The sequence below is a fragment of the Merops nubicus genome, unplaced genomic scaffold (genome assembly GCF_000691845.1).
Source record: "Merops nubicus isolate BGI_N331 unplaced genomic scaffold, ASM69184v1 scaffold15320, whole genome shotgun sequence".
Classification (NCBI taxonomy): Eukaryota; Metazoa; Chordata; class Aves; order Coraciiformes; family Meropidae; genus Merops; species Merops nubicus.
In genome coordinates, this window is record NW_008583693.1 from 1 (window position 1) to 26754 (window position 26754).

The 26754-nt window shown below is 42.9% G+C and overlaps 1 protein-coding gene across 1 annotated transcript in view; it reads right to left on the bottom strand.

The window, feature by feature from the left end:
- Nucleotides 1-15026: 15026 nt before the first annotated feature.
- The window catches only part of MPPED1 (metallophosphoesterase domain containing 1), a 47310-nt gene continuing 35582 nt past the window's right edge, over nucleotides 15027-26754 (bottom strand). The window contains exons 4-6 of the mRNA XM_008941902.1: nucleotides 24366-24481; nucleotides 19548-19661; nucleotides 15027-16000 (exon numbers count right to left, since the gene is read on the bottom strand). Coding sequence (XP_008940150.1) covers nucleotides 15882-16000; nucleotides 19548-19661; nucleotides 24366-24481 — 349 coding nt within the window. The 3' untranslated portion in view covers nucleotides 15027-15881. The remainder of the gene's footprint in view (nucleotides 16001-19547; nucleotides 19662-24365; nucleotides 24482-26754) is intronic.

Here is a 26754-nt window from a genome sequence, read left to right on the forward strand (position 1 = left end):
CACAGCCTGCCCAGAGAGCCCAGGTAGCATCAGCCATTATGAACCTGTACTGCAAGCAAGCTCACACCAGTCAAGCATCACAGGGCTTCCAGGCAACCAAAACCCAATATAAATATCCCTTATCACACAGAGAATAAATTTCATGTAGAAGTAGATTACAGAAGAAAGGCCAGTGTCCATTCCCAGGTTTGCTTTCTCCCTCCTCTTTCCTTCCAGGCTCTTCTCATTTTGAAGTCCCTGCCAATGTGATGCCCACCAGTACCATGTGCTGCTCGTTAGCACCTTCTCAAGCCCATCTGAGCTATTTGGTGTCTCCAGATCCCCTGCCCCGAGGCTAACTGCTGCTATGCCAAGGAGCAGGGGCTGCTCTGGGGGAGGGTGTAGCTCCAGAAGAGCCCTTTCAGAGCAGGGCACAAAGGCACAACGCTGTTTGCTAGAAGCATGGGAGAGATGAAAGCAAGGCAAATGAAAGGTGAGAATAAGAGGAAGGAAGAGGTCTGTAGACTCTGTTTTAGCTGTTTTGTCCTAGGGCTTGGCGTGGAGAAATCCTCTGTGTGTCCTCAAAGGATGAAGAAGTGGGGAAGGGCAGAGAGAGAGCTGGAGCTAGGCAAAGGGACACAAGAGAACAGAAGAGAAAGGAAGAGATTCATATGGGCAATCTTCTACACTGGTAACTGGCATAAAGCCTGCAAGGCTAGAAATAGAGTCTGCTTTAGAAAAAAAAAATAAATCAAGCTTCTTCAGAATACCAGCATTTGATTAAAGCATTACAGTGCAAAAGTGCCCGTATCTCTGTGCAATTACTGTTTTTATCTAGATGGTATGCATCAGGTCGTGAGTAGTAAGGGATGCTCCAAACATGGGAAAATTAAAATCAGATTAAAAAAAAAAAATCACTTTTCTAAAAAGTAATTTTCTTCTGTTTTTGAATTTTTCTCTGCTACAGGCTGTCATGCAACGGAAAGAGCATTATTATACTGTGAAAAGAGTCATAAAAAGAATTTTGTATTATATCAATACTTAAAATATGCAAATATGGTATCTTCACAACACCCCAAAATTATTCTTGGCACGGATTCTCAGCACCAATACAAATATCATCATCTTCAAATAAGCAGGTATAACATGCTGTTCAAATAGCTGTAAAAACAACCTCATCACAGATGCTCTGGGAGCACCTAGATTTCATCTTTGATGTAGGTAGATTTTAAGCAGGAAAGGGAAGAAACCTGTCTTAAACCTCAGGGTGTACTGGGATGAGCCTCAGTGGTGCAACTGCTTATTTAACATGAAAAGGAGACCTGCTGGCACAGGTTTACAGAGCTGCTGTTAAAAAAGCCCAGTTCTGGTCCCGTGAAGGCAGAGCTGCAGGGCTGGGCACTGTTGCACAGCCTCCTCCTTCCCTCCTGAATCTTCTCTGAACAGGGTTATCCTCAGGCTGCTGTCCAGTGTGTCTGAGCCTTCCCTTACCTAGTGTCTGTCTTTACCACTACTCATAGATTGACTGAGTTTTTTTAAAAAGGAGAGGGGGAGCAGTATGGATAATATAACACAGATGTTTCATTGTGGGGTAGATGCACTTTTGCACCTTCCTTCAGTGCAAGTACTTTTACAGGGCTTTATTCTGATCTTGTTAAATCAACAATGTCCTGTGGCTCACCTGGTTTCAGTGGATTTATCCCAGTGTTTAGCATCAGGATCACACCTCCAGGGCAAGAGTGGTGGGAGGGTTTTGCCTGAGGAACAACACATCTTTCTCTGTACACTACACAGAATCCCCATCTTGTGCATTAGATGTTGAAACAGTTCTAATTAACATTTTTAATTTGCATTTTAATTGCCTGCCCGGGTGTGAAATGACATGTCTGGGTAAAGGAGCATTTCTCTTACTTCCAGTGGTTTGCAGAGGTGACCGGGGTGGAAGCACCCTGGCAACAGGTCGTTTTGTAGAATCCCCCATAATTAAGGCAGGGTCTGATCCAGAGCACAGTAAGTTAGGCTGAAAGGGTTCACATAGATGTTTGTTTGTTTTTAATCAACGAGACTCCCATAATTAATTTTTTTTAATATACAGAAAAAAAATTTAAAACTTGATTTTAAAATTGCTAGTTACAAAGAATCAGCACAATCATTCAAAGGCTAATTATTTGTAAAGAAAACACCACATAAATACACATTAATACATATATCTGTAGTTTTAAGACGACGTTATTTCAGATGCGACTTTGCCTCGCTGCAGCTTCCAGCATGTACCATCTGCAGTTAGATAAAAGACACAGTGAAATCATCCTGAACTTCTTCTTTGTTCAGAAAGACAGAGAGCTCCCCAGTTTTTCACCCCCTAAGACAAATTTTTCCAGTCTTTTTCTTATTTCCACAGGTCCTCCTGGTGTCGGTTCCAACTTCTCAAAACTATGCTGGAGTCAGAGGTGCCCAAACTGGGATGCTTTGAAATCTCAGCTGCAGGGATGCCAAATGCAGAGGACACGTAACCTCCTTCTGCTGGCTTTGTCCATCCAACTGCTGCGTTTGCTCTGCTGGCCATGGCATCAGCTGGGTACACCAGGTGCTCTCTGACAGCCAGACCCAAATCCTCTTTTTTAGACTTCTTTTCCCCGAGGCAAATTCACTCTGGCCCATGCCCCTGTGTAGGGCTATGACTTCATACATGGCCATTCAATGGTCATACATTTCAATGTAGACCTATTTGCTGTACCTCATTTCCCCAAAAAACCCTCTCTAGATCAGAGTGTACCTGTGAGCCATCTTATTGAGTATTTCCTACAGTCCAACTCTTGGTTCATCCATAAAAAGTTTCGGTAACATCTTTTTTTGAGGGAGGCAGGTTTCCAGGTCAAGATCTAGAAGTTAAATCATGTCGGGACAGGAACTGCTCTCTGGAGGACCCTACAAAACATATAGCCTCTTAAAGATGATTCCTCATTTAATTGCATTGGTTAGGTGGTTTTTAATTCATTTAACGTGTGCCATGTCAGAATTATATCATTCCCATTTCCTCCTCAAAATACGAGGCAATGGTGCCAAGTCATGTGCCTTACAGAAGTCTATTACCTTAACACTATTTCATTTGTCACCCAAACTTGTAATCTCATAAAAAGATATCAAATTAGTTTGAGAAGACCCATTTTACTTAAACCCACCTTGATTAGCATTTAATTTTATTAGCCCCTTTTAATTCTTTATTACTCAAGCCTTGCACAATCAATCCCATCGCTGCTCCTTTTCCGTGGATCAAAGTCAGCTAACGCTCTCTCACTTTGGCCATCCTCTTTCACTTTGTAAGATACTGGCACAATTTCAGCTTTCTCTGGACTGCTGAGAATTCTCTCGTGTCCTAATGTGCCTGAAAATTGATTATTAGCATTTTAACAGCTCCTCAGCTAACGTCTCAGGTACGCAGTTCCGATTCAAAAAAATTTTGTAATTGCTCTTTAACAGGCTGTTTAAGAACTGCTGGGCTTAAAAGTACTTGGTCACCAGCAGTGCACAATGTCCCACTACCACCTGGCCATTTTGTCTGCACAGAGCAACAATATTCTAAAATTCCACCTTTTTAATAATACTGTTGATGAATATCCCATTCCCATTTGCTTTTGTATTCTTATTTCTCTTTCAAGCCCTTGACACTCTGTATGTCTGCTTTCCTCTGTACTTTTTAATACAAATTTCTCCCTTCATCAGCTTGACAAAATTTTTTTCCCAGTCTGCTTACCCTCAAAAACAGGATGTGTTTTTTTAAAAAATAATAATTTTTATTTGCCCTGTTCTTTGGCAAAACAGATTAAACAGTACAAATACCAAGCATATATTTTCCTGCTTAAATGCTTTTTCTTCTAACTGATATGTTAGTATTTATCTTTGTGAAATTGCCCTTTTGAAAGACACAAAGAGTTTATCTGACTTGTCCTACCTCATTATTTTATGTTCACACAGTGGACTGATACCTCAAGCTGCTTCAGTGTCCTCAGTCTGTGAGCCAGTTCTCTCTGTCCATCAAGACGAGATGTGATGCAGACATTGTTGCTGCTGGAAGTAGCCTTTTTTTGTCAGAATATGGTCATCCAGGGGTTTTAGAAATTCTGACAGACTGAAATCTCTTCATTCCATTCAGAACAAGCTGCCTCATGAAGGTGAGTGTGGGATATGTTGCAAAGATTATTGACATGTGTCTAAGGAGTAGTCGTCTTCTACAGAGATGACTAATAAAGCTCCATTGTATTTAATGGTATCAAGTGTGTATCACCTGGAAAGACACCACAAACTTTACTTCATAGGTCTAGTGGATGAATAAATATTCCAGCTGACTAACTTCATGGTTGCCAGCATCACCATTTTATACTCTGAGCCAGTTTTATTTCCCTTCTGATGAACTGTTTTTTAAAGAGATTATCAACAGTTTAACATTCCTGTCATGTGTCATCCTATTAGGTTTCATTAATATCAGCTAGTTCAAATGCATGTTCCTAAACAAACAATTTCTATTCCTTGCATTCATTACCCAGGCTTTTAATCTTGATATATAACCAATTTATGAACTCCTGCACAACACAGCCTTTCTCTCTCTAATATGTTGCCAACACAAAGATTTTGTAGTCTGAATGTTTGGTGATCCCTTCTTTTAACACACTTCTGTTAATTGAAACCCCTCCTTGAGGCTCCAGCCACCCTGGTCTTCTGCAGAAGAGGAGGTCTACTAAGCTGTGCAGTTCTTCTGGTGTTCTAAACCCCCTAATTCTGTAAATTATATCTGCTAGATAATCAGCATTTCACCACTGGGTCCATGTGTGTTCTGATTTCCTTCATTTAATTCCAAGAGGGTACCTCAGACATCCCTCTTCCTCAGGCCCTTTTGGAGTGCAATGTTTACAAGGCTGCATCATAAATCAGTGCAACAGTGTCTTCTGATTTCATGAAGTGTTGTCCTTTGTGCTGTGACTCTGTGTCAGTTCATCACTCTGGTGTTCACCTGTCCCTCAGAGAATATTCCTTCCTCCTCCTCTTCACCCAACAGGAGTTGATCTGTCTCCCTGCTTTTGTCTTTTTTTCTGCTGCTTCCTGGTACCAAATGAGGGGATGTTCTCTGCGTTTCACTGTCCCAACATACCAAATTTCTTAGACTTGTCTTGTGGAAATGCTAAAGGCTGTGCACCGTATCTGCTTAGGTTCTGGTTTTGTGGGGATAGAAGCATAGAATATGTTTTATATTTGGGAAATCTGCATTTTTGAGAAGACTGCACCAGTGAGAACAAAGTTGGGTGACACTTGGTTTTCATTCCTGGCCAGCCATGGTGTGTGGGTCTCCATAGTGACCAAGGACTTGGGCAGCTTCGAGTTAGCCAGGAGCTAAAGCTCAGAGGAGTGAAAGCCAGGAGAGCTGATCCAGGCTGGCCAACAGAAGCATGCCATGCCATAAACATCATGCTCACTGTAAATTAGGAAGTTTACTGGGGATGGGCTCTTCTCAGTGGCCACGATCCCTGGAGGGTCTCGCCCATCATCCTGCTCCTACCCTCCTGTTCATTGTGACCATGGAGCTGTGGTGCTTACAGTGCTTGGTATCTGGCATTCACTGCTGGGAGCACGCAGCTCTTGAGTATAACTTTATATTACTGTTCATACTAGGTCTTTGAACTATTATTTTATTAAATTTGTTTACATTTCAACCCATGGGTCCTGGATTCCCTTGCTGATTTCCTTCCTGGGGTGAGGGTTGTCACTGGGTGGTAGAACAACTGATTAGATGAAGACAACTTAGCAAAGGCAATCACCCATTGAAAAACTTCTAAAGCAAAATCTTTCCCCAAGGAAAAAACCTTTTTGCTTGCTATAGCTCAGCTTCCTGCATTTCATATCCCAGCTAAACCTGAACCAAACTGCCACAGTTTGCAGGTGACTACATAGCCCAGCGTGCTGAGCATCTGACTGATGTGGACAAAACTTCAGGCCACATACCTGTGCCCTGCTGAGGAGTTGTTCCACTTTGAAGATTATCCCCTTGAAAAGCTAAAATGCCCCTTGGAAAACAGTCACAAAAGTAAAGTGCAAGCGGGTTGTAAATTCAGACATAAGGAGTACAATCTGGCATTCAAACATGATCAGAGTGTTTTCCCAGAAAAGAGGCTGCTCTCACATGGCCAGGCAAAGCAAAGGTCCAGCACAGCGGGTGTCTCTCTTGACTACTCCAGCTCAGCTAGGAAAGGGCACAGTGAAGAGGTGAACATGGCTACTCTTGAAAACATCCCAAAATATTGCATAAGCCTTAAGGTGTGGTCATACGAGGAAGCTTTTGACTCAGACTTCTTTAGATGCTCATTTTGATGAGGTCAGTGCTCAGACATCTGCTGATTTCAACAGGACTAAGATGTTCTCCAACACACATCTCTTCAGAACAGGGTTTCTTTCTGCTCTCTCAAAACAAAGCAAAACAAGTTGTTACACTGAAGTCGTCAGAGCAGAAGAAAGAAAAACATCAGGCTCCATGGGCTTCACTCTGTGTAGCTCCTCATGTATAAACTCATAAAGTTTTGGGGTGGGTGGGGCAGCCACGTAGACATGCCAGCTTCCTGGAGGCCATGTGCCAGCTCTGAGCAAGCCACCACACAGGCTGCCAGTGCATAGCCACATGGGCTGGGGGGCACTGGGGATGGGGAACAGGATGGGTGGCTTCCCTTGGGAAGGTGGGACACGAGCTTTTCCTTCTACAAGGAAGAGCATTCCACACCATGAGGATGGTCAAACGCCAACACTGAAAGCCAGAGGGGTAGTGAGCTCTCCACACTGGGGATACTCAGCACTCAGACAGAGGAACGGTGGGACTTTGGGCTGGGTACCACCACAGATGCTCCAAGCTGACTGACTCAAAAACCAGACTGGGATCATTTTGCTCCTCGCAGAGCAAGCTGGTTTCCAAATTCATGGACCTTGGGCTTCTGATAGTCTTGCACAGAAGCAGCTCACCTTTGCACACCCACTGGTATCAGCACCCCCTCTCTTGTGAGAACAACGTTGCAGTCCTCTGTAGCTGTGTATGCAGGAAGGAAAAAGCCACCGTGAAGCTATCGAGGGAGCTGAGAGAAGTAATTGCCTTTTCCCTCTATAAGGTGTCTTTAAAGAATAAAATCAGTCTCTTTTCATCACACAGGAAAGAAAAAGCCACCATGAAGCTATCGAGGTTGCTGAGAGAAGTAATTGCCTTTTCCATCTATAAGGTGTCATTAAAGAATAAAATCAGTCTCTTTTCATTTAAAAAAACAACCAAAACAAACAAACAAACAAACAAAAAACCAAACAGATCACCTATCACCTTCTTATTTCAGCCCACGTGGACTGTGGGTTCCTGACACCAACACCACAACTGTTGAACACAACTGCTCTTAATAACACTCGTGTGGAGAGTACTGAGTCAACACTGGTCTTTAAAGGGCACTCCCATTTTTTGCTCAGAAACAGAAATGGAGCCAACAGGGAGCACAAAACGTCACCGTCGCTTCTAAGAACCCCATTCAAGTTATTTGCTTTCATACATTTTGTTGCTTTCCATCTCCCAGCTTTGAGTTCCTTTTGTTGTTTCTAATAGATAACACCAGCTTCAAAGTCTGGAGGAACCGTTCCTCTTCTGCTGCTGTTGTCCTTTTTTCTTTTATTCCTTTAGCAAATGTTGATTCATTTCTTTTTTTTTTTTTTTTTCTTTTTCAACTTAAAAGAGGCAGCTTTAACAAAGCACTCCCAGGATGCAGGAGGGCTGTGTGTCTTGTCAGCAGCATCCTGAGCTCGCAGTGGGGTGGAAGGACCCTTTCCTGACCAGTAAAGTCAACTGCACCCTTTCCCCTCTGGACTACTCAGCCCTGGGGACTCAGGAGAGAAGGCCACACACCTTAGATTAAAATCTGTACACAAAATGTTCCTATGCTTTTATTGTAAGGGATGACAAGTGCTCAGCAGCAGGTGAATTAAAAGCAATGACAAAATCCCTGGGGGTCTTTAAGGCCAGGCTGGCGGAGGCTCTGGGCAGCCTGATCTAGTGGGAGGTGTCCCTGCTCATGGCAGAGGGGTTGGAACTGGGGGATCCTTGTGGTCCCTTCCAACCCTGACAGATTCTGATCTGTTTTGGCAGAGGACTTTAGAGCCCTAATGGCTCAATGGTTGGACTTGATGATCTTGAAGGTCCCTTCCAGCCTAAAGGATTCTATGATACTATGAAATCCTCTCCTTTTACTGAGAAAAGAGCACAGTGTTTCCAAGTTTAGCACAGCATGAGTGAGTGCTTGCTCACAGCTGCCCAATGCAACTAGTGCTCAGCCAGCAGCCACTCCAGGCGACACGCTGCTGCAGAGCTAAAGGCAGCTGATGAAGTGTCTTCATCATAGTTTGCTGAGTGCCTTGTCTATATTTTCATGATTTATTACAGCCTTGACTTTCTTAGGTGTGGGAAGGAACAATGAATCAACCCAAGCATTCTCAGAGCAGGGACTGCTAATTGCATGAGCTCTGTTTACAGCTCGAGAGCTCCAGTTTTGACAAGTCACTTGACCACACATTAATACATATGATTAATTACTGTTATGGGCACCCACAGAAATGAACCGGATGAGTAACACTTCATAGCTATTATTTCTTTCAGAACAAGCAATAAACATAATTGTGTACACACTGTGTCACAGGCGTAGCAGGCAGGGAAAGAAGGTGCTTTTGAAGGTGTGTGGCTGAAGTGTTGCTCCCCAGTGATGGGTACCCTGAGGGCAGGGGCTGAAAGGATGGGACAGCAGGTTCAAAGCAGTTGCTTCTCTTGACTCCTTGGTGGCTTCACAGTGGCTTTTCCTTTCCTGTGTGCTGCATCACCTGGCGTGTGAATAAGCAGTGAAAATTCTGGTCAGAGTGCTGCAGACAGGCCATGAGATTATTGAGGTACCAGATGTTTGCACTCTTTCACAAACAGATGGGACCTTGATGCTGGGAGGCTGGGGGACCTGCTCTGCCATACTTCACCTTGGCTGCCCTGGCAAAGAGCCACCTTTGCTCTGGCTGATGTTGGATTGTCCCCAACGGAGCAGGGCTCTTCCCTCCCTGCAGAGCAAAACCACCCCATCAGCTGGAGAGACTCAGGGTGGTGCTGAGAGATGTCCCCAGGCTCCCCTCAAGCTTCCTCTTGTCTTACACTGTCCTTCTCTTGTTGCAGGTCCTTGGAGCTAATGCTGACAGGAAAGGTGGAAGGAGCTGAGGGCTCAAAAGCAAAGGCCAGGATGGGGTAAGGCTTGTGCATCACCCCTGGGGAGATCATAGAGGTATGCAGGGGAGGGGTGCCCACGGCGAGAGGCTGTTCAGGGAGCCCCACTGCAAGTGCCATGAAGTGGAGGGGACAGATAGGACTGACCACGGGAAGCAGAGGAGCTTGTGACCAAAGAATGGTAATTGGCAGCCAACACATGTCTCTGTGAAGGAGCTCTCCACTCATTTTCAAGTATCAGGTAACGGATGCAATCAGAATGGCTGTGCCATGCAACAGCCTTATAAAACAGTAGAAGAAATATAAATACGGGTTTAATTGCCCACTCCACTTCAATTGCTTTATCCTGCATAACTTCATTATTTCTAGAAAATTTGGCCTGGGCTGTTACGTTGGGAGGTAAAGTTTTCAGGGGCCTATTAAATTTCCTATTGCAGCAGCAGCAGCAGCAACAGCAGCAGCAGCCTGCCAGGGCTGGGTGCCACAGAGCAGCACAGATGAGAACCACAGAGCAGCACAGATGAGAGTGTTGCTGTGTGCACGAAGACCTCTGTCAGCACAGCAGAGCCCAGTGTCACTGCTGCACATCCCTTGTGCCTCAGGGGAGGGGCAGCACCACCCGTGTGCAATGCAAACCTGCAAGGAGAGGGGCAAGCCTCTCTTTGAAACCCACAGCACAGAGTGCTGGGCCCCCCTGGCTCTGCACCACGTGGAGGTGTGGATGGAATCACCCACCTCACTCTGGTCCCACACACCTACCCCATGGGGGTCCTGCCTGTGGCATCCCCAGCCATTCCCCCATGAACAAGGGGTATTTTATGGGGGAAGGCATCCCAGGACCCTTAGTGACCCCTTCCCACCATTCTGGTGGCCCCTGAGGAAAGGTGCCATCAACTCTGATAGCCCCTAACATTCCCAATTTGCACTTGACAGGGAGCAGGCTCTAACTGCAGTGGGGAGGGGGCAGCTGAGGCTGGGGTGTTGGGAGGGTGCTTCAACATCACTTTCAACTCTCCCCAGCCTTTGCTGGCTATTGAGTAGCTGAGCTGGTAGGGCAGAGCATTTTCCTTACCCTAATTTAGAAGCTTAGTGCTACCATAAGCCACTGCAACATGTTTACAGCATCCAGCATTTTCCCATCTGACCCCCCCCCAAGTTGCTCATCCCATCCAGAAAGCAGAAAACGTTACAAGGGAAATGTGATGAGAGTAAGTGGAATGGCAAACCTGTATGGGTCGTTGTCTCCTGTGGCTGTCCCCCTCTCTCTGAGGCTCACTGGGAGCTGGCAGCACAACCTCCCTGTGCAGCAGTGCCCCGTGGACAAAAATTGCTGAGGGAGTGAATGGCCTCTTCTCCAGTGGTGGGAAGCCATCTGTCCACTATGGGATTGGCTTGCACTCAATCAGAATAAATGGTGCAAGGGCATGTTGTGCACTGGCCTAGTGGCAGGTAGTGAGGTTAGTTACTCTGCTCAGTTTTAGCCCATTGTGCTCTGGGGGGACAGGGGGGTACACTTCACTGGGGAAGGGGGAAAACAAAGCCCATTGGTCTGTGGATAGGAAAAGCCCGTTCCTTTAATCTACTTGAAAGCTTTTGGTACATCAAAGTCTTGGCGAGAAAAGATATCCCTGATATAATTGGTGTGGAGACTTGCAAAGGTTTTGATAAAGACTTTTGTGAAAGAGCTATTTGTGAGAGGCAAAGAAAGGCTGTGGGTTAGGCACTAGCTAAGAAAAAAAAACCCCCAAAGCAGGATGAGGTCTGTGCAAACATCACACCCAGCAACATCCCCAGCCCTGGAGCTGCTCACCACACATGGCAGACAAGGTGCCTCCCACAGCAAAGCCCAGCTTGGGCTGATGAGGCTTGCCAAGGGTATCACCCAAGCCAAGGGAATGGGCAGAGCAGGGGAGAAGGATCCCCCCTGGACACAGCCTGAGTAGGGTCCCCCACGACAAAGGGGATGATGGTTGTGAAAACCAGGTAAGTTCAGATCAGTGGTCACATCTCAAGTAGAAAAACCCAGCTAGGTTCATGGGCAGTTCACCACGGTCCTCCACTGGGGGCTGGAAACATAGATAAATACTGCCCCCAAAATACTAAACAAATGAAGAATAGAACTGGATAAAGATCAGGAGAAAAAGTAGCAGGGAACTGTATCCAAATGCTCGGTTAGGAAGGAAGAGGTCCTTGTCTGGCATCACTGCATCTCACCAGCTCCCCAAAAGACACATCAAAAAGAGAGGGGAGCATTTCCAAGATGGGAAAGTAAGAGGGTTAGAAATAGAGTCTAGCTAGAACTGAAATTGTTTTAATTTCTAGACAAAGTGAGTAAAAAGCAACATAATGGCCATATACAGAATAATGAATGACACAAAGAAGGTACATATAAGTACTGCTATTTACACTTTCCACATAAAAAGAGAACAAAGGGACAGTCAATAAACCTGAAGAGCAGTACACGCACAAGGCTAAGCGAAACACTGTTGTTCTAATGCACTGTGCATCATCACTCAGGGAGCTCACTGCTCCGTAATACCACTAAAAATCACAGATGCAGAGAGACTTGCAAGAAAGGGACGGGCATGTACCTGAAAGAAAAGAACATTTGCAGTTATATTCGCTATATGTGAGCTACATTAGCAGTGAGAAATAATATGGGGTTTTAAGAGAGAAATTCTCATATAAACAAGAATAAATGGAAGGGGGTAAAGATCCCCACGGGCAGATTAGTCAAAAAATGGCCTTCTATGGAACGTCTTGTTCCTCCTTCCTCTGTAGAATTTACATTAGCCATTTGCAGCAATCAGCAACTGGAGAAGACAAAGTACTTCTTACTCCGTATGGCTCCCTCCTGCAGTGGGGCCAGAGCACCTTCCCACCTGCTCTGTCCCCGTGCTCCACCCAGAGACAGGAGTTTCCACCTCTCCTCCCTGCAGCCACCTTGGTGTGCAGCTGCCACCAGCCTCGCTCCCTGCAGCAGCCTCCTTGAAGATGATGGTAGTTTTGGAGTCTCTGGCTTCAGGGGCTATCAAATAGCATCATCTGAACACCTAAACCCAGTTCCCCAGGCTGGGATGCAGCTGAAGTGGGTGGGGGCTGCCTGGGAAAAGGGCCCAAGCCAAGGCCCAGCTTGCTCATTCCTTGTAGCCAAGGAACATCTCACATCCTCAGCCCTGTGTGACTGAGGAAGGTAAAAATAATCTTGCCTTCTTTATCCCATTGACATGCAATGATACCTCCCCTACTTGGCATTGAACCCAACTGAAATGAATCTCAGTAACGAATCTGCGGGGTGATGGGGATGCAGATATTAGTGATACACATCAGCACACCTTCAGGAGCAATGCTACCCGGGTAGGTATCAGTGAAGGTCAGCAGTGGGGAGATGGGGTGGGAAATATCTTCAGAGAGCATCCCTGAACTTAAATGGAGCTGAAAAAAAAATAGCAAATCTGCGTTTCTGGAAACCTTCCTTTTCGTGGCCTGCCTGATCTGAGGCAGATCAGACTTGAGGCAAGAAGCCTGGGCTTTACTCACCTTGCCTTGACCTCCCTCTGAAGTTTGTGTCCTTACAGTCAACTCAAGAGCACAAACCACCCTTCCTCCTACTGCCACCCGTTCCCAAAGGATGACATCCCAGCTCCCCAACTGCTTCACAGCTCCGCTGCAGCATTCCCTTGCCTTAGCTTCTCCCTGATCCATGGGCACATCTGGCATATTGCCATCCCCTTGCCCCCAAATATATCAGTTATCAGCAGTGAGTGCTGCTCTCCCCTCTCTCTGCAACCCCAAACTTCCAACTCACTACGTTCTGCAGGACACGTGGTGCTTTGAAGCTGGCAGATGGAGCAGGGCACCTTCAGCCCCTCTGCCAGCTGACCCCCCAGCCTGTCCACAACTTTCCTGTCCTACAGGCTGTCTCCTACAGCTGGAGAGCACAGGCAGCCTTCCCCACATGGAGCTGAGTGCACGAGGTGGATGCAAAGAGGCCTGTTTGGTTGGTTGGTTTTTTTAAGACTTTATTTGTCTAACATGCTTGACCAAAAATTACAACAACAATCAAGTTATGCCAAAATGATTAAATAATCTTTAAGCTTTCATACCTCAAGTACTTTAAATGATATTCTGAAGTAACAGCTGCTTTCGTATCTTTTCCACATAAAAATACACAGTATTTTGAAGATACCTCAGGAAAAAATCATTTTTAAGATAATAGTTTACGGTCGACATAGAAATTTTGTTGAGGCTAATAAAAGGACCTCTCCCCCCCACTTTTAGTCTCTTAAGTGCCATGAGCAAATGTAAACATTTCAGACTTTTAACATACAGCCAATTTCCTGCCACGTTTGTTGCAAATCTCTTGAATTGTGACTAGGTAAGACACTTTTATTCTGACTACACACGATTGCTCATCTTCCCAATGATGACGGGAGCTCATTTTCAACTATGAATTTCATCCCTTGCTGATTTAGGAGCTGATCCTGCAATTTCTACACCAACACTTTTGACAAAAGCAGCCCCCTCTGAATTCATGGCAGGCCGCTGATGTGCTCATGAACTATTCACCCAAAAAACAGTTGCAGGAGTCAACAATTGTTTTGGGCTTCGTTTCAGGAAAAAGCAGCATGTAAGTTGATTCCAAGTCACCCAACAGCTTACAGGAAATGACAGACCTGTGACTTGTGTTTTCTGGTGGTTCCTGGTGGGTCCACAGCATGAGTAAGTTGCTGGTCTTGAATCTCACTGCTCCCAGCAGCAGTTGAAAGAGCTGCTGCCCAGGGGAGGCCAGTGAAATGCAACATTTCTGCCCACCTTGCTTAGAGCTGAGCCCAACATAATCTGGCTTTGCAACACAGGCATTTTAGATTGTGTATGCATATAATGTACATGCAGCTGCTACGTGAAGCTCACATTTACATCCATGTATCAGGCAAAAAGTAACATACAGAGTTATCCAAAACATGTGTGCAGCTATGCACAGACCTGCAGACAACCCTGTATTGCTAGTGTGATGATCTACCCAATGTGCGTGAACAAGATCAATATCTAGATGCCCCCAGCCCCAAATCTGGGATGTCCACATTCAGAATACAGCAGTTAAATTATCTCCATCAAGGCAAAAAGGCTCCTCTTTGAGCACAGGAATGTTTTTTTTAGTTCAAGGCAGAAAGCTATTTCTTGCAGGGCACATGTGAAATAATTGGGGTGGGGGGTGGGGGGATTGTAATCAATTCTCAAGCTTCTGCTTAGAATGGGACTGAAATCCCAGCAGCTGCAACACCTCTGCTGACCTGCAGGAAAGCCACACGGGCAGTACCAGGGCAGCTGGCCATCCCAACCAGCTCCTGATACATCCCTCACCTTCCCTGCTGTCACATGCAACAAGACAAATGGCTTTCAGCTCAGTTGATGATTTTGTCTTGGGCCCCTCAGCAGTGTCCATGAACGGGCAAACAGCAATGACAGATCCTGCGAGGTGACCCTGCTCCATAGCCACTGCTGTGTACTCATCACTCATCCCACTTACACTATCACACAGCTACCCAAAAGTGAATGCTCAAACTCCACCTTGGGATGACCCCTTCCCTTTGCCATCCCTAACGTTCCCCAAGGATGAAATGATTGCAATGATGTCTAATCACTTCTGGCTGGGGCCAAATTCAAACCAGTAATCTCATCATTGCCTGAATGTCCCATTAACAGATTTTGAACAAATAGTCCCAGTGGGTTTTATTTAAAAATACCACTACTGAACATTGGGTGGGGTTTTTTTTACTTTTTACATACAATCACATATCGCCTTACCATATGAAAACTGGGGTTGTTTTGTTGTTTGGGTTGGGTTTTTTTAAGGGAAATGTCATCCTGGTTTTTTTTTCCCAGGCGAGGCCAGGTTACAAATTCCTGAGTTTATACTGCACTTCACACAGTCTTCCTTCTTGAACGTTGAGCTGTTTACAGCATGCCAGCAATATGCACCATTTCCCTTACCATCTGTAACGCCAGATGTAGTAAAACTTCATTTCAGTACAGTGAATTAGGGCCTCTGTTGCATTGGTTTTGAATAGATGCAAAGACTTAGACCTGGAGGACTTGAAGTAATAGCTTTCCCTCCTGTGACCGGTCATTCGTGCACCATCTTTTATATTTGCCATGTTAATTAAGGGAAAACATCGTTACCATAATTTTTCTTTTACCAAGAGCTCACTGGGAAACGTGAAATGAGGAAATCCTAGTCTAAACACTTCAGTTTAAACTGCAAACTTTCTTAAAGAAATGCTCCTTTGAAAGATGTTTTTCTTTTAATAAGTCAAATATAACGTACGGTATATACAAAAGTCCCTACTTGAGAGAGATATATATGTATATGTATATATATATGTGGAATGCATTCACTTCTCTGTGTTCACAAGTATTTTAATGGTGAAATGTTAAAGTCTTTAATCTGTTTCTGGCACCAAAATGTCTTTGTTCCTCATTCACTTTTGTCACTCAAAATTTATCTGTGAAGAGCTAGCAGGGAAAAAAAGAAGAAGGTTTTTGCTTTTTTTGTTGAATGGTTCCCTATTGGGATTCTCAGCCAGCAATATAAAGTTGCTAATGTGTTTGGTACAACTTTAAATCCTCGTTATAATCATGTGTTCCTTGGAGTAGGCAAGTCAATAACTATAGGTGGATTAAGTGGCTGGTAATTCACAGTGCACACAGATGCATTCACATAGGTAGTAGTTCCATCAGCCATGACACCATAACCTACAAAGAAAGAAAAACTCTGGTTATTCTCATTATTCATCATTATATATTTTTTTTTTAATTGTTCACCTTTATCACACAATGATAAGTGCCACATCTATTACTCAGAAGGAATTTGAAAATTATCTTCATGCAAAACATAAAGGTCTCCTGAATTAAAACCATCTTTTGTCCTACAGCAGAATTTTTTGCCATCTTTCAAATTCTGTTAGAAAAGGCAAGTGGACCCTCACTAGCTCCTGGCTGTGATCTCTGGCAGCCACTTCACCAAGCCTCATTAGAAAGACAGATACTGGAAAGGATGAGAAGATGGAGCTTAGGCAATTGCAGCACTGGAAAAAAAACGTATTCCTGATCATTTAGGTTTGCAGTCATCAGTGCAGCACATTTAGGCAATTGTTCATCTTTCCACCTTTTTTTCTGTCTCGTGTTGTACATCTTTTGGCAACCACTGAATAAAAAGCATTGCCTGGCTAAGTAGTACGTGTGCATGTGCACCTTGCTGGGGTTTGTTGACTAGGAATCTTTTCTTCCTATGTATTTGAACTTGTTGGCCAATTTCTACCAAATCTGATGGAAAGACACCAAAATGCCTGCCCAGGAAGAGAAAAATATGGCTTTATTAAGGCATTCTCTGACAGACAAGGTGAATTCACACCTTACGACACCAGAACATTTCCATGGGGGAAAACCCCCTTCTGTGCATCTCACCAGTGGTGAAAAAGCTTTAGCTACATCTCATGTCTGAGTAGTCACCCAGAGCTAAATCTGCTGAAAGTCAAAGTTCCAGCTCTCCTGCATGCAGAGATACAGTGAAATGCTGTTTTAGAAAGAGAAGAAGATCTTTAACTGTCCTGGTGTTATGAAAGGTTGACACACTCTCACATTGTCTAAAATCTTTCAATGAATGACTAGGAAAAAAACATAAGCTTTATCACACTAAAAGAAAAAACTTTATGTTGGAAACTTGTAATATTATGATCAATATGAAGAAATGCATTCATAATCAGAAGTATGTGATTTTGGGGAAATCACCTGATAGAAAACATTTGTACGATTCAGTATCACCATTAATGAAGTTAACAGCAAACATATTCCTTGCTACATACACTGAGTTCCAACTATTCAAATCCTAGGCACCTAGGATCCTGCAGTTCTTCTGAGTGCAATTCCATGTCTTATAGAGGCATTGATAGTTGCATAATTTACAAACAAAGAACCAGTAGCCAAATTCCTTTCTTTTTGTTCCTTAGAATACACTGAATAATGCAGGGCCCCCTGGACTCCCCATGGAAAAACCACACTGTAATTAGGGACTAAGGAGGGAAGAAAACTCTGTCAGGTTCCTGTCACAGACATTTCTTTAAATCATTTGCTGTTTGCCACGGAACAATTGGTCTGTGTAAAACACAAACTGCAGGGAGGACAGTCAGCATTGCTGCTGGGACTTTCTGTTTCCTCAGCTACGTTTCGAGAGAACAAAAAAAAAGCTTCCTAATATGCTCTTTTTTTTTTTTTGCTGGAAGATTCCTAATGCTACAGTTTCCACTCCTACCCTAATGTCAACAGTTTCCTTGGCCATGACCTCAGCCAGCTACTGGCTGAAATGAGCAAACCAGGCTTTTAACCAGAGTCCCTGCCACGCTCCTTGTCACTTCCATGGGTCCATCAGCAGCAAGCCTGTGCATAGAGGTATTTTTTGGCAGAGACAGCAGTGCAGAGGGGGAAGAGGAAGAAACGTCTCTTCTAAGCATCTCTTCCTCCTGGATGTTCAGTAAATGACTGCTGCAGATGTGGCTATGCTCAGTCAGGGGAAGAACTCATCTGTTCCAATCATGCATTCTCTCTACAAAGAGCAGCTTCATTTGCACAGGCTGTCTGCAATGGGAATTCTCCTCTGTGGAGATTTAGCATCCCCCTGCAAAACAGGCTACACAGCTCCCCATTTGTTTTCTCAAAATTATGATAGTTAACAGGAAGAGTACCATGTTTCTGTGTTCTGATACCTGCTGTGCCAACTGTATTCATTCACAAGATTTACCATTCTGTGGAGGTGCCATTCATTTCCCTTGGGAGCCAAAATTGGGCTTGGTCTTAGCAGATGTGATTTTGTTTACCTGCCTGAAGCTTCATGGCTTGCTAACTGTTTGCTTGTATTCCCCCCTGCAACCCACCCAGCTTATGATTTCTCAAAAGACAATCAGCTCTCTTGTACAGAATCTCAAAGACTGCTCTAACAGCAAAGGGTTAGGAAAAATACAGCCTATGTGGTGTTTGCTTACTCTGTGATTTAAGAGCACTTTGGACATTAATTAGGCATTTACAGGCCCTCTCCATTATGCCCTCGCCCTCTCACACCAGGAGAATGGACTTAATCCCTGAGCTGTAGAATAATGATCTGAGTGTCTCATCCATCAATTTTACACCAGCACACCTCTCAGCAATGTCACTTCTAACTTGGCATGGTGAAAGCACCCAGCAGCAAGTGAGAGGGGGATTTCCTGGGAAGGGTAATGGCTCTTCACAAAACCAGAAGTATCTGAATGCCAGCTACTCCAGTTTTTCCATTTGTTCACTTCTGCACTGCTGAGACCCACAGAGATCCTACATCAAAGGCTGGAGCAGTCCCAGAAGCAGAAAACTGGCAGTTGTGGAACACTTTTTCCTGCCAGTAAGTTAGCATTGCCAAGAACTAAGCAGCTGATAATACATGCTTACATTCCAATGGGGACACTTCTGCACAGCCCAGTGGTTTCTTTAGGTGGGGGCACTGCTTGAAAGTCTTGCTGCCATGGTATGTGAACAGGTTGAACTTCTCTACAGCAGACAGCATCTACCTTTGCCTGGAGATGAACTCCTGCTGTCAGTGACCCCAGTGGAGCAGATTTGTCACCATTAATGGGCTGATGTGAAGGGACCTCATTTTTTTCCAGTTAAAAATCAAATGGCCCAGAGAAGTGTTTTGCTTTGTTTGGGTACACAGTGTTTCCCCTGCCAAAGCAAATAAATACATGAACACGTCTTCAACTTCCACACAAGTCAGTGGTGATATCCCTCCTGATTTCAGTATCATATATGCACTGATGGGGAGAGACAACCTTTATTGTACAATCTTGAAGATTAAGCCTTAGAAGCAGCCCTCAAAGCATTCTCGCCCATTTACTAACACAGAAACCAAGACATAGGGAACTTAAATGAATTATCTCAAGTCACAGAGATTCAGCAGAGGAAAATACAATCCATCAATCCTAATATTTAGTCACTTTCTGTAACTACGGACTCATGTTCTTATTTTAAAATTCACAGTCATACTCTCTGTGAAGGAGGCATCACCCTGTTCTATAGATGCAGAAACTGAAAGAGAAGCTGAAGTACAAACACTGAAATCTGGGTATCAGCCAAATTTATCTCTCTATATGCAGCTAAATAAGAATCTGAATTCCAGAAGTGCTTCAGTTCATGCATTCAAATTTGAAAATGCTAGTTAAACCAGACAACCTCTGTATTTACAGTTTCTAAATATATCCAGCAAAAAATGTGTTCTGACCTTCATGGATATGTCCAAAAACATGGAGCCTTGGCTGTATTCGTCTCTGGACTGTGTTCAGCAGCTCAACACATCCTACCCGTTGCATTTTCTTAGGAACCCAGTCTAGAAAACCTTTGGAAGAGAAAGGAAAGCTTTAAAAGAAGACAGGTTATCTGAAAAGCTGTATTGCTATACAGCATTTTTGAGATTTCGTGTCTCGTGGCTTTTCATGAGCACCCATAGGAGAATTGCCATGGAAAAAAAGTGTTTGCCTTGGTGAGTAGAAGAGGAAGAAAATAAAAATACTCGAGGACAACCACAAACACTCATCCAAAGAAAATGGACTGTGATAACTCTTGCCAGTTCTTTTTCAAGGAAAAAAAAATCACTGCAATTACAGCACTTTTGCACTGCTGTTAATGGGAAAACTCAATGCTTTATCCATTCTTTTTCCTTTAAGAGTGACATGTAAAGAGCAGTATGTTCAAAGTGAGTCTCTAAAGATAATCTAAGTCAATGTCTTTAGCTATTTAAATCTAGTCCTGGGATCCAGTTTTTTAAATTGAACACTTTTAACTGATACAATGAAACCTGTGTTGCTAATAATAAAATTATATTGTTATCATATTGGATCTTAATAGTGGTGGAACTCAGGTGAGGAACTCTCAGCATGCCTAAAAACAACACCCTCAAATAGAACTGGTTTCAGCACTTCATGACAGAGCAAGCCCCACCAGTCTGAATCTATGGACCTCAGACAGGAAGAGAAACTCAGCCTTTCTGCAGTAGATGTTCACTGCTGTATTTATTTGCATGAAGTTTTTATAAAAATGTGGGTTTTTTATGAATATAGACAAAACGTACACCAGCTTGCTGAGGTGTCTAAGAACATACTGCAGGGGGATTCTTAGTGCCAACTGAAGTCTCATGTTTCCTTCAAAATACTAGTACAAGAAGGACGTTGCATTCATGAGAGGGTTTGCCATAGCCAATGTTTTTTTTCTTTCCAGTGTTCTACCATTTTCATCAGGCTCAAATCTGGAAATCTAAAAGATGTAACAGTTCTGTTTTTCTTTAGTCGTTCTAGTACTTTCCCTGAGCTCCTGTCATAGCTTTGCAGCTCTTAGATTGCTGGAATGGCTTAAATATATTGTGTCTTTGAGAAAAGAGTAGACAGCTAGAGGGGAACAGAATCTGGACCTAGTTTTCATACATTCCTTTTGACATCCACTCAAGGATGGCTAAACAGCAGCCAACCAACTGGCTTAGAAGACCAGAACTGTGGCACTTCAGCTCTCAGAAAAGCTCTCAGATTTGCTAGAACTTCAGGGTAGGTTCACACATTGAGAAATACTTCTTCAGATGCCAGCGACTGAAAACTGGGCTCAGTATACTGTGGGGTTTTATGGAAATGAAAAAAATTGCCCTTGTATCATAGTTATCCAGAGAGCTAAGTGCAATTGTCAGAAATGAGTTGGGAATGTGGCATCCCAAGTGTCAATAGAGGAAGTTCTGATAATGGCCATAGGCTCCTAATTCATCCAGATGCCTCTGAAGATGCTGCTTGGCTCCTGTCAGGGGGATGTACAAAGAGAAAGCCCCACTGAATTACAGACAGAGCAGAACAATGCTCAGTGCTGGCAACCGATCTGATCAGTCACTCTTGGTATCCAACACAGGTCAAAATTCACTGTGGGAAATAATAAGTATTTAACATAAAGTGAGGCCAGCAATTCCTCTGGAATCCTGTCATGCTTTTTTTCAGAGCAAGCATGTTATAACTATAGGTGATTTTAAACAGTTAATTGTCAACATGTCTGTGGTGAACAAAAAACCACAAGCATTTCCACTTCAAAAACTTCACAAACAAAAAATCCATAAAATTAACTTCTCCATTAAATTAAGCATTATTTATGTTGAACATGTTTTTGTTTACATGCATTATCACCCTTCTGAAGCTTTCCCATATGTTTGGAGCTTATTATGTACACCTGACTACACAAACTAAGAATAATTGATTACACCTAGCTAACAATTAGAGTTCATCTTAGGGGTTTTTTAATGTTTGGTTACTTGATACAGGTTTCTGCAGCTGTCAGGAAAGTATAAATCTTTGGCACAGACAATCAAGCAGACAGCTACAAATGAAGACTTAAAGCTGAAATTAAATAAAAACAAACCAAAAAAAAAAGACAAGTGAACTTTTTAAAGATAAATAAGAGTTATAAATGCAGATCATTAGGAACCAGGGAAAAGACTTTAAAAGTTATACTATCCATGAAAGTACTAAAAAAAATGCCAATATAGAAATGAGCATTAGCACTGATCCCATAATCATAAATACATTTCAGAAGCTATGAAATACATGCCATATCTTTATTAACAGCAAACCAGTTACTAATGAAATGGTCCATATTAGCTGTTTTAACCTTTGTTTTCTCATCCTGTGTGAACCTGTCTATCCCTGCCCTGTTTGCATCCCAAAGCACTACTCTAAAACAGAAAAGAAAAATTACTTAGATTTTTGTTAATACCTAACTGTCTTACAAACACAAAGCCCATTAACTCTTAAAGGTGCTCCTGCATCTAAATCATGCAGGCAATTTTACATCTCTCCAAGAGTGTAGTATTAATTAGTTTAGGAGGATGTGAGCTCTTTTGAAGTGAGGGGATGAGAAAGCAGGACAGAAAATGGATGATGGACAGAATTTAGGCAGCCATGCTGGAGAAAAAATGAGGGATTTGCAAGAGCACTGATTGCTATTTATGATCATTAGAAACAGCTCTAGTGATGCTATCCAAGATCAGAACAACAGTAATCAGACTGCTGTTTAAAATAAATGGCTGGGAGGGCCAAGAAGGATCCTGTCTCCCAAAATGTGTGTGGACAGAGCAACATAATAAGGAGGTTCTTTAAGTTAGGCAGAGTGCTAATTTCTTTTCAAGTGTAATGTATTTGTTGCCATAGGTGTCAGGAAAACCAACAGCTGATGCCCTCAGGCAGAGGATTCTGTACCTGAGACATCTATTAATGCATCAATAAGTAAAAGAAAAAGAAATGGGAACTTTTAAAAAAGAAAATCCTTGGAGGATGGCTGGAGCTTAAGAATTAAAAAAAAAGAGCACAAATACTGAGGCATGGAGATGGAGGCAATTTCCATTATCCTGTTACAGTGAGTGGAGATGGGCAGCTCTTCCTTGGAATTACTACAATTATTAAATTACTTTTTCATTATTAAATTTACTAATAAATTTATCATTAAAGCCTGTCTGTTGCGTGCCAGCTATGCAGTGCTCTCTAGATGCTCTCCTCCCTCTGATGATCCCAGAGCCTCACGGCTAAATTGGCAAGGTGGCTGAAGCTGGGTGGTGTGAACCCCTCTCTCTCCACTCTCCAACACTGGATTTCAAGTACTAGATACTGGGATATTCTCTGGATCAGATGAAGGTTTGATTTCTTTACAGCTGTTTTTAAAAATGGATTTAGAAGTTCTTAAAATTTTTCTGAATCTGTTTTAAATATGACTTATAAATAAAAGCATATCAGAGACCCAGTGTCATCCCTTGGATCCTAACAGGGATTATCCCCAGTACTAACCATTTGGAGATGGTGCCTCAAGGTCTAAACAAGTAATTCCTGCCATCCACTTTTACAATACAGGTCCACATTAAAATCAGCCTATGGCATGTCATGAGACTCCACTTAGGTGAAGTATCAAAACACACACCCTTACTCTGAGAAACCATGCTCACTAAGAAGTCCTTTCCCTCAGGATTAGTGAGCAGTGGAATGCAAACATGTCTTTCTAAGAAAAACCAACAAAACACAAACCCTTTAGATACTTTCTCCTCCGAGCTCTGAAAGAGAATAAAGGGTGGAAGACAAGAGGGCTTCAGCTTGAGGAAATTATAAAGGTTTAATAAAAAAGGTTTAACAAAAAGTTAAACAAAAAAGTTTAAAGAAACCAATTGCCTTCATTTCACACAAAGCACTCCTCCACAATACAACTCAGCAGAACACTTAAGTACGTGCTTCATGTTTGTGTCCATTTATTAAATTAGTGAGAGTTAAACACACAGATGCACTAAATACAGCTTGCTGTTTGTTAAAAACATTGAAAAACATGTTAAAAGCCTTAAGCCTTTACTGAATCTGGAAACGTTTTTGTGATTGTATTACCTCTGTAACACAGGTAATTCCACTGTTATCTAGGAACACGGGAAATCTCTCCTGGCTTTTATATCACCTGTATTAATATTTGTAAAACACAAATGCAAAGCTGTCTCTTTGTTGGTCTGATAGTGTTGCCAGATGGTACAGCAGGGAGACAATTCACCCACACTGTCCAAAGAACAGGTAAACAATAGCAGCGTTGGTGGTTGTCAGGCAGAAGATGCACAAAGTGCAGAAGTACAGTGGGTACTCACTGGTGGGGTCATGCTACTGCAACTGAGGAAGAAGGACAGTGCTGAAAAATTAAGATCCCAATCCTGCATTTCTCTTCAAGTAGGCTCCATGCTTTAAATATACTCATTTCACCAGTGGCAGAGTGAACAGATGCATACGATCCATACTGAAACCAGACCTTGCTTATTTATAGAGCTCATTAAGGCTTTATGTGTTAAGGCTTTATTTTTTAAGCCATTCTTTAATTCCCTACCATTGAGCATTGCTAATCATGAAACATAAACCTGAGCTGAAGTCCTGGTGCTGCTGAAATCAGTATGGATATTACTTTTGGCTTTTGTAAACCAGGATTGCACTCTATGTCTTAAGAGAGCCATCGGTTACTGTATAACTGAAATATAGAGCTAAGAGCACTAGTATTTTCTTACCGAGAGGTGGTCCATGTGTTATAAGAATATCTATTCCATCTGGAATAAGGTTCCATTTCTCTAATAGTGCTTGGCCTCGTGGAAGATTAAAGCCCCAGCCATAAAACCAAGGTTGCCTGCCAAGAGAGGAGGAGAATGTCTTCAGTGCTACTTCCATGTACTGGTTATTTAATTAAAATACAGAGATTGACTCTCTACTAGCATGGAATTTGGAGACACAGTTAGCATTCATTTTCTTCTTTGTGTGTGCACAGTAAAACCCTCTTTCCATACAACCAGTGTTGTATGTAACAGGCAGCATACACTAAAATAGTGTTCCTCTAACTAGGTAAAAGGTAACTCTTGCAAGACGTGGATATCAAGATCTCCATGTGAAAATGAGCATGCTGGAGCCCCACAGCATCTAGCAGAACACCTGTCTCAGACCCCCAGGTGTAGACAGAGAGGTTTCACATCCACCCCTGTCACATTTGGCCCTCAGCTTATGACCAGTTGCACAAGGACAGACCCTGGCACAACAACACGTCCTGCTCCAAAGTCAGAGACATCATCTGTGCTGCTTTGTTTCCTTAATTGGAAGCATCCCATAAGAACAAGAATATTGCTTCTTTTCTTACACAGAATTTTCTTTTGTTCTCTGGTGTGTTGACTTGCTTTTAAGTAAGACTTGCCACATTCAGGATTTCTTATCAGACAGGCATTTACATTTTTTAAAACACATTTATGGAGCAGCTCATCATGAAGCAGTGAAACTGTAGCACTGCCACGCAATACAATTTACCCATATCTATCCCATTGATTAAAAAATTGTATTTCACAGCAATTATATCCCAGTGGTAAATTACTTCTTGCTGACTATGCTCTAATTCTAGGTCATAAAATAGGTTAGTTTTAGGCTGGAATTTTTTTTTTTACAATTTTTTGACTGACATCTGGCCATATCCATATTTGGAGAACAACAAATAAGCTGCTGTGATTTAATAAGGTTTATGGTAATTGGAGCCTTAGTGTTTATAAATACATACACATCAACCGGAGTTGGCTTTGAGATGTTACTTTGTTGAAGAAAGCTTTACACTCCCTCACTGCATCAAAAGACAGAAAGAATTCTTTCAAAGAAATTCTCTGTACTCCATTTTACATCATGTATGGCAAAGACAAAAGAAAATGCCCATAAAGCTATTATTCATTCTCTTCTGTTACTGATGCTTGACTAACATTTCAAAAATTAGCACGTATTCATGATGATATATTTTCCACTTTTCCTTTTGGACTGCTGTAAAGCATTGAAAACAGCTTTAAAAATACAGAGCTTGCTAAAATATAACAGGGTGTGGTTTACCTGAAGGAAGAATATAAAATTCTGGTAAAAGGAAAGGAAGAAGGGGGCTTTACAGAAGGTCTCTTGCCTTTCTTCCACAAACAAAAAGAGCCTCCACTATTCTAGACAGATGACTGAAAAGCCTTTTTCTCCAAAGCTAAGAGCTCATCTCCCAGGTCTTCAGCACACTCCCTGGATAACCAGGGTCTGGATAACCAGCTGTCCCAGGAGGAAGGAGAAAAAAGATTAAAAAAAAATAAAATAAAATAAAAGGTGAAACTTTGTACATCTGCCATTGGGACCAGAAATACATCCCAGCCTCCAGGAGCTGTGACAAGGGAGATGAAGGAGGTATGTGAGAAAAGATGCTAATAGCAGTAGCAATGAAGCAGAAACCTTGTTCTGAGTCGGGTTGCTCAGACCAAAGCAGCAGGCTAAGAAAAAGATGGATATCTCTATCAAGTTACCTCTTGGCAGCCTTTCCTCATAGGAAGAACAGCAGCTGGTTCACAGGTACATGACTTCTCACTTTCCCATTGCTGGGGTCATAACTCATGGGCTAGTTTGAAGGCTGAGGGGAGACCTTGTCACTCTCTGCAAGTACCTGGAAGGAGGCTGCAGCAAGGTGGGGATCAGTCTCTTCTCCCAAGTAACAAGTGACAGGACAAGAGGAAATGGCCTCAAGGTACACCATGGAAGATTTAGGTTGGATATTAAGAAAAATTTATTCACTGAAAGGGTTGTCAAGCATCAAAAGAGGCTGCTCAGGGAAGTGGTTGAGTCACCATCCCTGGAGATATTTAAAGATGTGAAGATGAGGTGCTTAGGGACATGGTTTAGCGGTGGACTTGGCAGTGTCAGGTTTACAGTTGGACTCAATCATCTTAAAGGTCTTTTCAAACAGAAATGATTCTATGATTCTAGTTCCTGGGTTATTCTGCAGCAAGTTCCCAGCAGCGTGACCGTGTCAGGCTGTCACACAGCACCAAACCCCAGCCTGCGGAGGTTCATCAGCCTGTCTTTACATTCAGCTCACCACTAACACAAGGGGAGTATTTTTATATCACA